This window comes from Rhinolophus sinicus, linkage group LG01 (assembly GCF_036562045.2).
Source record: "Rhinolophus sinicus isolate RSC01 linkage group LG01, ASM3656204v1, whole genome shotgun sequence".
Taxonomy (NCBI): domain Eukaryota; kingdom Metazoa; phylum Chordata; class Mammalia; order Chiroptera; family Rhinolophidae; genus Rhinolophus; species Rhinolophus sinicus.
The window spans coordinates 96,677,448-96,692,296 of NC_133751.1; the positions used below are offsets into that span (position 1 = coordinate 96,677,448).

General features: G+C 33.9%; 1 protein-coding gene across 3 annotated transcripts; it reads left to right on the forward strand.

Annotated features, from left to right (window-relative positions):
* The first annotated feature begins 3,590 nt into the window (after positions 1 to 3,590).
* On the forward strand, positions 3,591 to 14,185 carry RBM11 (RNA binding motif protein 11). 3 transcript variants are annotated; one of them, XM_074333497.1, is made up of 5 exons: positions 3,591 to 3,959; positions 7,007 to 7,169; positions 8,928 to 9,000; positions 10,191 to 10,287; positions 11,919 to 14,185. In XM_074333497.1, the coding sequence occupies exons 1-5, from the start codon at positions 3,693 to 3,695 to the stop codon at positions 12,201 to 12,203; spliced, it is 885 nt and encodes a 294-aa protein (XP_074189598.1). In that variant the 5' UTR covers positions 3,591 to 3,692; the 3' UTR covers positions 12,204 to 14,185. The 3 variants fall into 3 exon arrangements, with proteins under 3 accessions (XP_074189598.1, XP_074189605.1, XP_019597558.2); XM_074333504.1 differs by lacking the exon at positions 11,919 to 14,185 and adding an exon at positions 11,668 to 11,912; XM_019741999.2 differs by having other exon boundaries at positions 3,593 to 3,788.
* The last annotated feature ends 664 nt before the right edge of the window (positions 14,186 to 14,849 follow it).

Sequence of the window (14,849 nt, forward strand, 5' to 3'; positions counted from 1 at the left end):
AAGGCTAATTGCTGATGAAATGTCATCATTGTTTTGACTCTTTTTAATCTCTAGAAATTTTATGTGACACTTCAATTTTTAGAGTGCCACCATTAAAATTTGACTGGAAACTACAAAATAACCTAGGACTTTCCACATAATTTAGTTGTTTAACAATTGCACTTCTCATACAAAGATATAAATAAACCATGTCATTTCAAAATGAGAAGATAGAAAATGTAATTGTCATACATGTTAAAAGAGATTCTTTCTTAACCAGTTTATACTCAAACTAAAAGCCTTTCCTATTTAACATAAATCCCTTTTGCTTTGTGCTTTTGATGTGACAGGGTAATATGAATCTTTACCATTCTAAAGAGCTTATATTAAAAATATCAACTTGGCATTTAAGACAGCATAATAAATACCAGAGTTTTAAAATATAAAATTACATTTCATTTTCATATTTTTTCTTACTGTCAATAGTGACAAAGTTGATTTAATGTCTATTGCATTAAATAGCAAAATATAGAGAAATGACAAAATATTATATAAAATTTATAGTTTAGTTAAGACAATATTTATTCCTGTACTTATTGAGTCCTCCTGGTTATAAAAAATGATTTTAAGAAGATTACAGGTATGCACACAATATAAACAATACTAAAAAAGTGATAATGAGAGTGATGATATAAAATTAATTGAACCCTATATACCAAGCATGCTTTTAGGCACTTTACAGGTAATTATAATAGGTAGTTAGTAGTGTTTATTGAGATGCGGGGAGTCACTGTTTATCAGAATATATTTCGGCATAATCTTTTGTGTAATTTAGCAATGCGTCAAAATGTTTAATGATCTTACCCTTTGATTCAGCAGTTAAACATCCAAGATACTTTCTTACAGAAAAACTAACACATATGCACAAAGACATATGCACAAGGATGGTCATCTCAGCATTTTTATAACTGCCAAAAAATGGAAATGGTGTAAATGTGTAACATTGGGGGACTAGCCTAATTATACACATACTGTGGATTAAAATGAATGATGTAAATAAATCAATATTTGTTGGTGTAGAAAGCCTCCATTATATGGTGTAAGGAGAGAAAAGGCAAGCTAAAAAACATAGTAAGGTTTATTTCCTTAAAAAATGTTTTACATACATATGCATAGACATAGAAAAATGTTCCTCTAAAATGTTTATTTCTGCATGATAGATGCATTAATGATTTTCACTTTCTTATTTATTTCTTTAAATATTAAAATATGTCTTTACAATAAATATCTAATATAAGTAAAACAAAAAAAGCTATATTTACTTGGGACAAATACGGTTCGAAAAATTAGAATAAAGACAAACTGAGTGGAAGGAAAAAGGTGAAGATAAAAGTGAGGTCAATTTAAAAAAACGCATCCTCTAGAGTCCCTTAACACGACCAAATTTCTTCATTCATTCATTCATTCATTCATTCACTTATGCAAAAGCATCCGCTGATTTCCATGCATAACTTAGTTGTTGGACATACAATACAGAAACATTTATTTATTCAAACCATATTATTTCCACAACTATTTATGATACATCCACAGATATGTCAGAGATTATCCTAGGTTCTGAAATATATTTATCCTATAGTACTTCACAGTGAGGAGGACTTGAAAATGTATATCTAAGGAATTATGGAACCACACAGGTGGGGCAGTCAACTAATTTATAGTGCAGAGTTCAGGGAAGCCTAACTGGAGCTGCTGCCTGGGCTGCATTACAAAAGAAAATAGGAGTCAACAGTGCAAAGAAGGGGAGGAAGGACCTCTAACTTATATATAGAATATAAAAATATATTAATTATATACAATACAAATATATAAATTTATAAATATATTTTATCTGAACAAAGTTTATAGGTTTACTTATGATATATATTATAGATTTATAAATGTTTTCATTTTTGATGTGTTCACACAGTTAGAGGTATAAGACATCCTGATATGAGTGAAGAAAGGCTAATTCTTTAAAGAGTGTTCAATGCATGTTACCTGCTAAACCTTATATGTGACCAATGGTCCAGTAAATGTTGAGAGTAAAGTGAATTATTTTTTAGCTTCTGTTAGGTTTATTACCATGCATTCATTCAATATGAGTTAGGAAATACAGTATGCTTACATCAGAAAAAATGATATGTTGAGGTCAAAGTTTGAACAGAAAGCTAATTGTACAAGCTGACTTTCAGAGCTTGTAACATTAAATGAGTATTCTTAAAATTATAAGCACTATAAACTTATGTAATACCAAAAGATGTGATAAGAACTCCAAAATTACTCACATTTGTAGACAAAGAATAATGCAAATTTTACTATAACAAGATAATATTATCAATTACTTACAAATACAACTAAAGGTTTTAGCATTCACAGTCATATATATCCACTGCATGTCTTATAATGAAAACCTGAAGATACATCTCGAATGTAAGCAGTGTCTGAGGAGCAGTTAAAAAGGAAATATGTCTGTTTTGATACTGTCTGCGGGGCGACCTGCAGGGTCTCAGCTCCCGCTCCCCACATAAGAATGCAGAATATGGTGAGGTCAAAAAGGAACACCCACGGAGCCATAGATAGGGGAGTCATACCACTATAGTCTCACTGGAGGCTGGATTGGAGACACAGGAAGCAAGAGGCACACGATCCGCAACCTGCTGTCTGCTTTTTTGCCAACCGACTGACTCTCCTCCACTCTACTTGCTAACTGCAATCCGAGATTACTAGGTCAGCCACCATCTTCTTGCTAGCCCCCCATTTTCTGCAGAAAGGAAGCCAAATTAAGAGTTGACAGTTGATTTATCAAAGTACTAAGTAAGTTCCCCCCCTTCTTTAAATTATCTTTATTGATTTTAGGATTTTAAAACATCTTCCTCAAGTAAGAATCAATTCTTCATCCTGGTACACAGTATTCAAAGTACAGTCCTAATACACGGTACAAATATTGGCTCCTGCTACAAGTGCCCAGTAGCCATCCTCAAGAATTGTGGCTTCAGGCACAAAACTTGCACACTCTTTCTTTGATATAGGCTGTTTTCCTTGATATAGGCAGTTTTCTCAAGTTCAAGTGCCTTTTAGAGTCCATCCATCTAAAACCACTATGACCATTTTCAAATATTTTTCCAGGAAGTGCTTCCTAGGTGAATAAACTTTAATTCTAGTAATCTCTGGTACCCACATTCATGCATGCATCATGCATTCATTCTTTCCAAAGAATTTTATGAAGAATGTAATTTGAAAATACTAATGATTTATTCATTTTTCTCTTTGGAAACTAATCTACCCATTGGCCTGGGAGTTTCTGTAATTGAGTTAGTATAACTTAAATGATCTCTAGAGACAGGCATTTTATTTAAAATGTTAGTTGAATAAATCCAGAATTAATAGTGTCCTGGCCGGAAATAGGGAGGATATTCCATAAGCAAGAAGGCAGAGCCTCTCTCACACTAAACTTTCTCACTCTCATTCTCCCAAGGTCCCCCCCAAATCCTGGGTTGGCGACGGCGCGGTGGGCGGGTCCCGTGAGGCGCCAGGAGGCGTGGCTCCGCAGCCTCGTTGGGCGCCGGGCGCGCGCGCCCCATCGTCGGCCCCACCCCCTCGCCAGGCGGCGCAGTGAAGTGGAGCAGGGCGGGTCTCGACATCTCCTCCGTCCTCCGGCCGAGACTAGAGGAATGTTCCCTGCTCAGGAGGAGGCCGACAGAACGGTGTTTGTGGGGAATTTAGAGGTCCGTGTACGCGAGGAGATCCTTTACGAGCTGTTCCTTCAGGTACCGTCGGTGGGGAAGGGGCAGTGGAGGCGACGGGGCCCGTCAAGCCTGAAGCGCAGCCGGAGTGGCGGGGCCCACCCACCTGGACCATTCGGAGCCCGGCCCCCTTCCCGCGCGTTTACCCCGAGCTTTGGTTTTAATATAGTTACGCCTTGGCGCACCTGTCTCCAGGTGAGCTGCTGGGTAGTGATGTAACCTAATGTGATCCCCATCCCTAGTGCAGAGCCCTGGGGATGGGCAGTGACTGGGCTCCGCCCTAAGTAAGTGCCTGGCCGAAGCTGCCTGGGCCTTGGCTGTGCTCAGCCAAAACGGAAAACAGCTGTGTCACTGCCTGCCTTCAGGTGATAAACACCGACACACCTTCCAGCCCGCAGAATGAGCGGTATGGATTTTTCAGTGTTTCCCTCTCTCTTACTCCCCCCCCCCCCCCCCCGTACCGTTTTATGGGGCTGGTGTTTTTGCTCCAGTATGATGAATGAGATTGGAGATGATTTGGGCAGCCAGAGCATGACTTTGACCAATTAATTCTCTGGCCAGTTCCCTGATTTCATACTCAACCGACTTTCCGGAAACTTTCCAGACCAGGTACCTCCAGGATTAACCCTCTTGTCTCCTGTAAACACTCATCTATTGTACACACCTAGGTCTCAGATGGTAAAGAGATATCCTCATTCAGCCATTCATCTAACCATTTAATGGGCCAGAGTGGCATGGCAAGTACTAAGTAAGGTACTGGGCATACACAGTTAAGAGCCCGATTTTAGTCTTTCTTAAATGGGAAATTTTAAATTAATTACCATAGTTCAAGATAATCTACAAAACAGAGGATACACAGTATAACAGTTGTTTAGAGTGTGAGTTCTGATGTCAGCAATGTACCTTTGGGCAAGTAAGTAAATATTTCAGTGCCTCAGTTTCCTTGAACGTCAAATGGGAGCAATAATATCTACAATATGATGTGTGAAGATTAAATAAACTAATCCAGGTAAAACAGAACTGAGCCTGACGCTTACTGTTTTCTGCTGCTGCTACTACTAATAGTACCATTAATACTAACATGAAGAGAAATCAAAGAGTGACATCCCCCTGTCAGAAAAAGGGCAAGTTCCAAGACTGACAATAGCAAAGCTAAATTTCCAGAAGTATGAGTACCAACCATGAAAGGAGTTCATTATGTAGTTTTTGAAAGGCCCTACCTTTGTCTCTGAACTAAAGCACCCCTCTGTTAATTATAGATACAGACAATTTGATAGAGACAATCCCTTCTGGTACCACAGTTTCCTGTCCTGGACATAAAATTTTTTATTTGAAAAATATTGTTGAAATTAAGGCTTTTATGCTTACCCTTCTAATAATTTGCCATCCTTTAAAATTTGCTCTTTTTAATCTGTTCAAATACTTGTATTTTCCTATAGTTATTTTTCCCCCAATATCATTTGAAACTTGTTACTCTGAAAAAAAAGAAGAAAAAGCTCAATCGTTCTTTTTTTCCAGAAGGCTTCTGTTGAGCCTCCAAAAACGAAGTGAAGGGGAGTTGGGGAGGATAAGGCACGAAGGCCCTCGTGCACGTATTAGTTCTACTCAGTAGGGACTTCTCAGTTATGTGGATCTATAAGACCATATATCTACTATATTCTCATTTTTTGTGATTTCTACATAAACAAAGTGTTCATCTCTTCTAACAGATCAGGTAATCAAGCACATTTTTATTTTTGCCTCGGTCCTATATTCTGGAAGAATTTGCTAAAATGAGGTATCTTTTAGAAAGGCTTCAACCCAACAAAACCCAGCAAATGTTGACAACGGCAACACTGTTTATGTGTTTTATTTATCATGATTTAAAAAGACTACAAGCTGATGTGATTCTTGCTACAAGCAAGTCTCTTACTGAATTTTATCTTTAAACATGCTTTGGCATATCTTTGAATTTGTAAAATTCAGAGAGCATTTAACATATTCTGTCCATTTGTGATTTCATGTATTTAATGTCAGGAGTGGAAAAATACTGATTAAAATTGGTTTTACTATACATTTATCCTAGTGTCTTTCAAATTTCTGATTATCCTTTGAAGTGAGACAGTAAGGTTTAATATCTTTGTACTTTTAACTGAGGAATACTGGAGTAGAGATTTCGAGGAGAAAAATAACGAATTCACTTTCAAATATGCTGAGTTTGAAGTACAGTGACATGGAAGTCTCTAGGACACTGTTCCATGAAAGAGGCATGCATGAGTAGGAAACAGATTTGTTGGTGAAGTGGTCCTTGAAACCAGAAGGGAGGATGAGCTAGTCCCTGAGAAAGCAACAAATGAAAAGAGAAAGACCGAATCCTAAAATACAACATCATTTTAAAAATGATAATTAATATTTTTCTTTAGATAAGCAATTTCTTAATACTATATTTAGCCATCACTACAGAGCAAAGCAATCAATCTTTAATGATTATACAAAGTCTGAGCCATTCATTATTACACCTTAGCTGTTTATAAATTTTTGTGAGTTCTTCCTCTGATCATTATCATGGTGAAGATACAAATATTTTCTTAGTTCTAATTAACACTATTTTAAAAAATATTTGACTGCGTTTTTACTCTGTATTGCTAATTATAAGTTTTATTATTGATGCAATCTGAATATTTTCAATATATGGTATTCCATTTTAATAATACACCATAGAATAATATTCTCCAGTTGAATGTAGAGCCTTTTTGATTTTTCACTATTATAAATAATGCACCTACTTAAAAGTTTTAAATATATTAAAACATTTCTTGACCAAAAAAAAATATCTGGCAGTGATTTAATATTACCAGTTTTTTTGGTCATAAGCAACATTGGTTTTGTCATTTCAATTTATTTTTGAGTTATATACACTGTTATTACGTAAGAGACACATAGCATTTTGATCTTAGATTTAAATGCTCTCTAAATTTTTTTGTTAAGCCTAACAGAAGGGTAACAGAGATTTCCTTTTAAAATTTGGACGTATTAGAATTGCCTGTTCTTAACACCATGAATGTTTCTTGATGAGATAGAAAATATGAAGAAAGTGTGTTGAAGTGTAATATTTAGTGTTAGGAAAGTACATTACATTAGAGCTACATAAAGATACTATTGCTAACAGATTTTTTAGGCTAAAGTTGAATATACTTGATTTATCCAACTGTAAAAAAAAAAATCTTTGATTTATGAGAAAATAATTTTTAAGTTTCTTGTAGGCTGGGCCATTAACCAAAGTGACTATATGCAAAGACAAAGACGGAAAGCCGAAGTCTTTTGGATTTGTCTGCTTTAAACATCCAGAATCAGTGTCTTATGCCATAGCTTTGCTGAATGGAATTCGTTTATATGGAAGACCAATTAATGTGCAGTATCGATTTGGTAGGTCCTATCAGTGATAAGTCTTCCAAGTGTGTTCTGTTGGTGGTGGTGTTTTCAGAAGTATAAGCATTTTGTTTTCTATATAGCATTAGACCAAAAAAGTGCCCCTGTGCTGTCTATTAAATTATCTCAGAACGCATGTCTAATTCATAATGGTATATAATTAATTAGCATTGCCAGTTACATGGCCAACCCTTTTGCATCTCTTCTGTATTAAAAATTTTAATGTTCCATGTTAGTATCAGCCAGCAAGTATCTATGGTATTTGCTATTATAAATGAAGCAAATATAAATGAACTGGGGACATACAACTCTAGCTTTTATATAGCAAGGCTATTTGCTGATATTGTCATTGCTAATGTATGGTATCAAATACCTACTGTTTGGAAGACAGAGTCGGTGACTTAGTCCTACTCCTAGGGGAATCATGATCTATATAATATATACATATATACCGTATTTCCCAAAAAATAAGACCTGGTCTTATGTTAATTTTTGCTCCAAAAGATACATTAGGGCATTTAGGGCGTATTTTCAGGGGATGTCTTATTTTTTCATGTACACCAATCTACATTTATTCAAATACAATCATGTTATCTTTTGGAACATCGTCATAATGTACTAAATGCGTCCGTCTGGCCAACGATCTTAACTGGGGCTTATTTTCAGGGAACCATGGTATATATAATATATATCACATATTATATATAATATATATTATATACATATATATTATATATACACACATATTGATACATATATATACACATATATGTGTGTATATATGTATATATACATATATATACACACACATATATATATATAGTGTGTGTGTGTGTGTGTGTGTGTGTGTGTGTGTGTGTATATTGCTCTGGATCTAAGCCCCTGTAAGAACAGCTGGCCAACGGCAGCTGCAAAGTGACCATAGCGGTGGAGGAAAACTTCCTGACATGAATGATGAATGGCCTTCTCCTGCACACACGTCAAGAACTGATCATCTTTGATTAGAGAACATTGTACTAATACTCTAGCACTGTCATGCTTAGAGAGACTAATAGAAGCAATGCTTATGCTTATGCTGCAGTGCTTGCAATGCTTATGTTGCCTCCCTCCTCTAAATAATTTAAGTTATTGATAGATCCCTTGTTTGTTGTTTATTCTTACTATACTAAAAACAAACAAGAATGACAAAACGATGCCTTGTTGCAAAGGAAAAGTGCTTCTCTTTGAGTTTCTTTTTTTTTAAATGTCTTCGCAAAGAACATTGGCTGTATCATGCTTTCAGATATTGTCCAGTTAACTCATACAGGTTAGTATCGTGGGCCAGGACGGTATGTCCTGACACTTCTCTAGCCAACTGCATAGCATCCTCTGTGATCTTGCATTGTTTTTTGTCAGTGCAGTTTAAAGAACCCATGCCTTATGCATGGAGGCAAATAACACTGAATATTTGCCATTTTTAGTTCACAGGTATGTAGAACAAAATGTTGTGTATCGTATATGGTCCCATGTCAATATAATTGTTTTGTAGAGCCGTTCCTTTGGACAATCCTTGATTGTATTTCAGTCATTTATAGTAATATAAACAATTTGTAAATAGTACTTTGGAGGCCAACGACATATTCATGTATCTTATATGAGTTTAGAATTTTAATCAATACTACATTTTCTTGGGTTTGGAGTTTTTTTATGGTTTAATGTTAGAACTCAAAAAATATTATACCATGAAGTAATCTGTTATTCTGTTTATTTTTAAAGGGAGTTCTCGCTCTTCTGAACCAGCTAACCAAAGTTTTGAGAGCTGTGTTAAGATAAATTCACACAGCTACAGGTAATTAAAATATGTTTTTTTCATGAAGGTAAAGAAAATAAACACACTCTTGTGCCAGGAAGAGTTTTTATACATTCTGGACAATTGTAAACCTTACCATTTAGACATAGGATAAAATTAAGGAATCATTTTTTTCTGAAACCATGAAAAGTGACAGGAAATAATTTCATTTAAGTTCAGTCATGTTATTTTCAGCAATAGGTGGGAGAGATTTGTATTTCTTGTGTTCTTTATAGTTTATTGTGTTTTTATAGATGTTAAATCATTTACACATCTAAGATCTCCTTGTGATGAATCATAGAGATACTATGATTCAGGCTTCTGTGGTACTACTTCCACCACTTATAAAAGGGATCTCTGCCTCTTCATCTGACTGCTTCCTGTTGTTCTCCTGCCCTCTCCTTTATCTGCTTATGTTAATTTCGCCCTTCCCACAATACACTATCTGGACTAAGGCTTAGTAGTATTAGCTTTAAAATTGTGGAATACGATGGGGCAAGTAGACTAATGAAGACTAGCTATAGTATCTAGTTAGTATTTATAACATTGGAATTTATTGAACATCTCCATAGAACAAAACATTACACTTTTTTAAAAATGAAATTTTAGGCCACTGCAGTTTTTAAATTAGGTATTCTTAATATGTAGAAGAAATCAGCAAGTATGTGTTCATGTTAACATCAGCAGTCCATTTCAGAAAGAGTATAATTTATATAAACAGTATATAAATTATATAAAAAGATATCTTCAAAAATAAATTGAGGAACATGTCTACCTTTCTTTCACTTTTTATAGCTATAAAAGATCGAATGTACCCTTGATGATTGATAATGACTTGCTCTGCTGTCTTTGTATCTAAGTGTTTCTTTGTCTTATGCAACTATAACATTGCTTATCATTTTCCTATCAGAATGCCAAATGTGACTCTAAATATTGAGACTTCAATATGTAGTAATTCATAAGACTTAAGGTACTGCTGTGTCACTACATTATCAGTATAACAACTGATTAGTTGTATATGTGTGTTTAAAGTTAATTAATTGTAACTGAGCTCTCTTAGAGAAGCTTTTTTTTTTTAATTACAAAGAGATGTCTTTTTTTTTTTTAAGCAAAAGGGACATTTTGGGGTAGGAATTTTAACTCTTTATTATGTTTTTTGTTTGTTTGTTTGTTTGTTTATCTCTCCAAAGAAATGAAGAAGTCGTGGGCAGATCTTCCTTTCCCATGCAGTTCTTTCCAACTAATAATGCAGCTTTACCTCAAGAATACTTTTGTTTTCAAAGGATGGTAAGTTTGGTATGCCTTTGGTTCAATATACAACATGATACAAACTATGAAGAATATGAAAACTGTATTAAACTTAATGATGCTCAAATCTAAACCTGAGATGAAGACAAGCTTCTCCGAGCCTTTCCCCCAGTGGCAGTCAGCTCTACTCCCGTCATCTTAAATCCCGCACATATACCTCAGCAAACAGCTAGTGCTTCAACAACAAAGGGGTGGCTAGGAGTGATGAGGCACTGTGATCCAAGTAAAGTTTGAGTAGAGAGTTATTTAAATACCTATTTTGAAATATATTTTTCAGAATTGAATAGTTTCATTCAGTGAAACATTTTTATATAATGTAAACACCAATCACAAATATACTGCTTTTGGACATGGATTTATTTATTTATTTATTTTTTTAACTTAAGGCAAAAAGTCTCAGTGTAGAAAGCTACATTATTTCCAGAGACTCTCAAAAATATGTTTCTGGCCTAGGAATCTTAATTATGCTCTTTATTATTAAAGAGGAACTTAGGAAATTGTTTTCTTCCTGACTCCTCATGTTATACATAAAAACATTGAGGTCCAGGAATATTAATCAACAAGCCCAAGATTGCACCCATTGTTAGTGACAGATGTGGTACTAGCACACAGGTATTCTGATTCACAGGGTGGGATTTTCAAATATCCAACATGCATGTGAGCTTTAGGTTTTTCAAATTGCCATTTTCACTTTTGTAAACATAAGGAAAATTGATAATTTAACTTTTGGAAAAAACTTCTCTTTGTTACAGTGAGATATTAATAAACAACCAGTTCTCATCTGAAAATGTCAATATCTTTCCAGCATTTTTTATCTTTGATGAGAAATACATAGTCACATTCACTCACTCTTACGTTATCTCTATTAATCTTTAATATACTTCCAATAGTTAGAAATTTGAGTTAAAAACTTTAAAAACAAAGATATTTCTCTCTGTCATAACTATTGACAATCATGCTATACAATACGGTGGCTGTTAGCCACATGTGAGACTAAGAAACTGAGTTTTTAATTTTAATTTAAATTAAAACTTAAAAATATTTAATTCAGTTATTGGAAAACTTTTACATATATTTGAAAGAACTTGTGTATGTGTATTTACTTTCTCAACTGTAAATTCTATGCAACGTAAATTAAGATCAAGTATTTTCTATGAAAAGTTACCATCCAAATTGAGTTATGCTGTAAGTATAAAATGCACACCAGATTTTGAAGACTTAGTATGAAAAAAGAAAGTAAAATATCTCAATAATTTTTATATTGGTTAGATGTTGAAATGACAATATTTTGAGATAAATAAAATACATTATTTAATTGCACCTGTTTCTTTTTTATTTTTGTATTGTGGCAACGTAAAGATTTAAAACTACCTATGGCTTGCATTCTATTTCTGTAGGACAGCACTAATCTGAATTGCAGTAAAGCTATATACTACCTTGAATCTGTATGTCAGCCATTTAAGGAAACTACCACATCCCTGCTTTGAAAAGTCACTGCCTTATACTAATGCATGATTTGGTTTGTTCATAGTTATTTGTGTAATGCATGTAAACTGTAAACTTTTGGGGCTTGTTTTCTATACCTTTTCACTGTCTCTTTTTCATACCAGTGGCATGCGTATAACCCAGCACTGCAGCTTCCTTACTGTGAGATGACAGCACCACTTCCTAATAGCACATCTGTGTCTCCCTCACTAAATCGTGTTCCAAATCTAGAGGCTGGACCCAGCTCCTATGAATGGACTCACCAACAACCACGTGACCCTGACCTTTATCAGATGAATAAACGAAAGAGGCAAAAACAAACCAGTGATAGTGATAGTAGTACAGAAAACAATAGAGGAAGTGAATATAGTCAAAAGTTCCAAAAGTGTAAGAAGAAGAAAAGATATTAGTATTACATTTAAATGAAATTTATCTATACTTGTCTTAATGCTCTTAAAAGAAAAAAAAAATCTGTATTGTACTAAATGACCAAGTTCATGGCTTTCTTACTTTTTTGAAATACATAATACTATAACATCTGATTTGCTATTGAATTTTTGTCTTGAATGACAGAAACTTAAAACTAATATACTACTTTTTGTATTTGTAATGGTATTGTTGACACATTGCTAACGAGAAATACATTTTGAGTTGTTACATTTTAGTACTGAAGATGAAATTGCACTATACTGTCAGTCAAAAGTCACTTAGCACTTGTGGATAAGGCACCATGCTCTCCTCCATTGTGGCCTGTATGGAGTGGTGGGTTTTTCTGAATGAAACTAGTGCAAATATTTAAGAGTTGTGTGCCATTTCCAACAGAGGGAAGAAGCAAGCTTTAGTTTCCTTTATTAACATTTTATGTTTTATGTCTAAATATGTTATTTCTGAGCCTTACCTCTCCTACAGGTTTATTTCATAAAACGAGGATATATAACAGTGGTACCAAAGGAAAGATGATTTATACAATTGTATATAAATATGAATGTCTCTTTTCACTTATTTACTGTATTTCACAAAAACACTTGACTGTCAGAATTTATTATCCACTTCTTTTGCTAACTGGGTTGGAGAGGGTATATGTGACATATTTAAGACTTGATAATGAAAAATAAATAGAATGGTATTTCATTAATGTATGATATTATAATATTTAATATATACCATCAAATCAAGTTTCTTATTTCTGGCTCATTTATTTTTAGAAGATAGACTACGTATAAATTACTGGTTTATTTGGAAATATTTTGTTAACTTTGTAGCTCATCATAAACTAAAATTTGTAAAATGTATTTACTAAAACTAAAGAAAGAATCATGCAACTTCATTAGGAGTTACCCACCCTTCTTTTACATATTGCATAGCACTTTATAGATCTTTATTATTTAAAATAATAAAGATGTTTTCAGCAAAATGAGTAACTGAATTTAACTTTTGGTTGTAAATATACAGTGCAGTAAAGTTTTAAATGTACTTATTAGAGTATTTCCATCTGATCATCATGAAAACTAAATTCGGCTTGGTGTAACTTGATCTATATATTTGCATATTCGTAAATATTCAAATTAAAAAAGATGACATCTTTTCTTTGTAAATTCAGTTTTGCAATTTAGAATTATGCCAAAGAAAAAATAAATTTCTGTGTAAATAGAAAATAATATATAAACGCATTAACTTCACCTCAGCCTTTTCTTCAATTCTTATACCTTACAGTTTACCTTAGCCGTAAATTATTTATATGTAATTGGCATTATAGGAAATACATACATGAGAAGTGTCTCTTAGCAAGTAAGAGTGGCATATTTGTAAGAAAATTATCTTGAAATACTGTTACACAAACTGAAATCTTTGAACTGCAAGGAACTTGCAACTTTTTTCATCACAAGCAGAAATTCCCTCAATATCAACTTAGCAAATCAACCAATTTGAACCAAACATAAGGCAAATTTATCTATTACCCCAATGTCTTTCATTGTTAAAAATATCAAATATAAGCTACAATCATACAATTTTAAATTACCGATTTTCCCAACACTTTTAGAGTTAAAATTTGTTGAATTATTTACCTTAAAGGGTATTGTTCTTACAATTTTAATTCTCCACTCTCAGAAATCTATTTTTAAGTATGTAATGTACACATTCCACTTCAAATGCTAGAAGAAACTTGGAATTTGAGAACAAAGTAAGTTCGTCTTTTCATTCTCATATTCACTAATTTTGTTAGTGCGTTTCTGTAATGCATCAAGCAGTAGAAAAACAGAAAAATTATTTAGAATTAAAGTTGGTCCAAATGATGAGTGCAAAACACACCCTTGAAATCTTTAAGTGTTCATATTATACCTTCATTTTCTATTTCCATACATCCTAGTAAAGCCAATTACATCAGAATTAAGTCTGGCTCTCATTGATTTATTTCCCATTAAGAAAAGTGAATAGATAGTCTGGGTTTGATTTTGGTTAAAATGAGCTAATATATAAATCTCTATAAAAAGTATATTTTACTGGAAGAAGTTAAAAAAAAATATTTTTAACAGAGAATGAAAACTGCCTTTACACCTCAAGCCCAGAGAAGTTGAGTGAGCACGTGAGCTCAGCTGTTCCAGTTTGTACTAAGCAATATTGTCTGAGGTTGTTAGTGATGTTGTCATTCTGTCTGATCAGAATCTTCTACAAGGGCAAATGCAGCCTCACTTGTGGACTAAGTAGTAAGTTTCTGTTCCCAATCATGCCCAACCTGCATATTACTTTACGTGCATGCAAAAATGTTTTAGCAAGGAAGACAAGTGATCTATTATCTGGTTCCTGGTAAACTTTCCTTTTGAGCTTCCAACACCATCTTGTTATAATCGTCAACAGGTTTTATAAAGATAACGAAACACGTGCTACTGGCATTTAATTAAGGAATATAACCAGTATGTATATATAACCAGGAATATAACCAGGATACAAACTAATATATTTCCTGAGTTGTGAGCCCTGAGAAAGATTGAGCCAAACAAGCCTATATAATATCATTTACTGCAAGGAACCTGGGTCTAATGATAATTGGCTCAACT

What these genes read in the sequence shown, in the direction of transcription:
- RBM11 (XM_074333497.1), top strand. Translation starts at nt 3,693, where the DNA reads ATGTTCCCTGCTCAGGAGGAGGCCGACAGAACGGTGTTTGTGGGGAAT. An exon ending in CTTGGCGCACCTGTCTCCAG is followed by an intron (nt 3,960 to 7,006) that starts GTGAGCTGCTGG and finishes AGTTTCTTGTAG; the next exon opens with GCTGGGCCATTAACCAAAGT. An exon ending in ATAAATTCACACAGCTACAG is followed by an intron (nt 9,001 to 10,190) that starts GTAATTAAAATA and finishes ATCTCTCCAAAG; the next exon opens with AAATGAAGAAGTCGTGGGCA.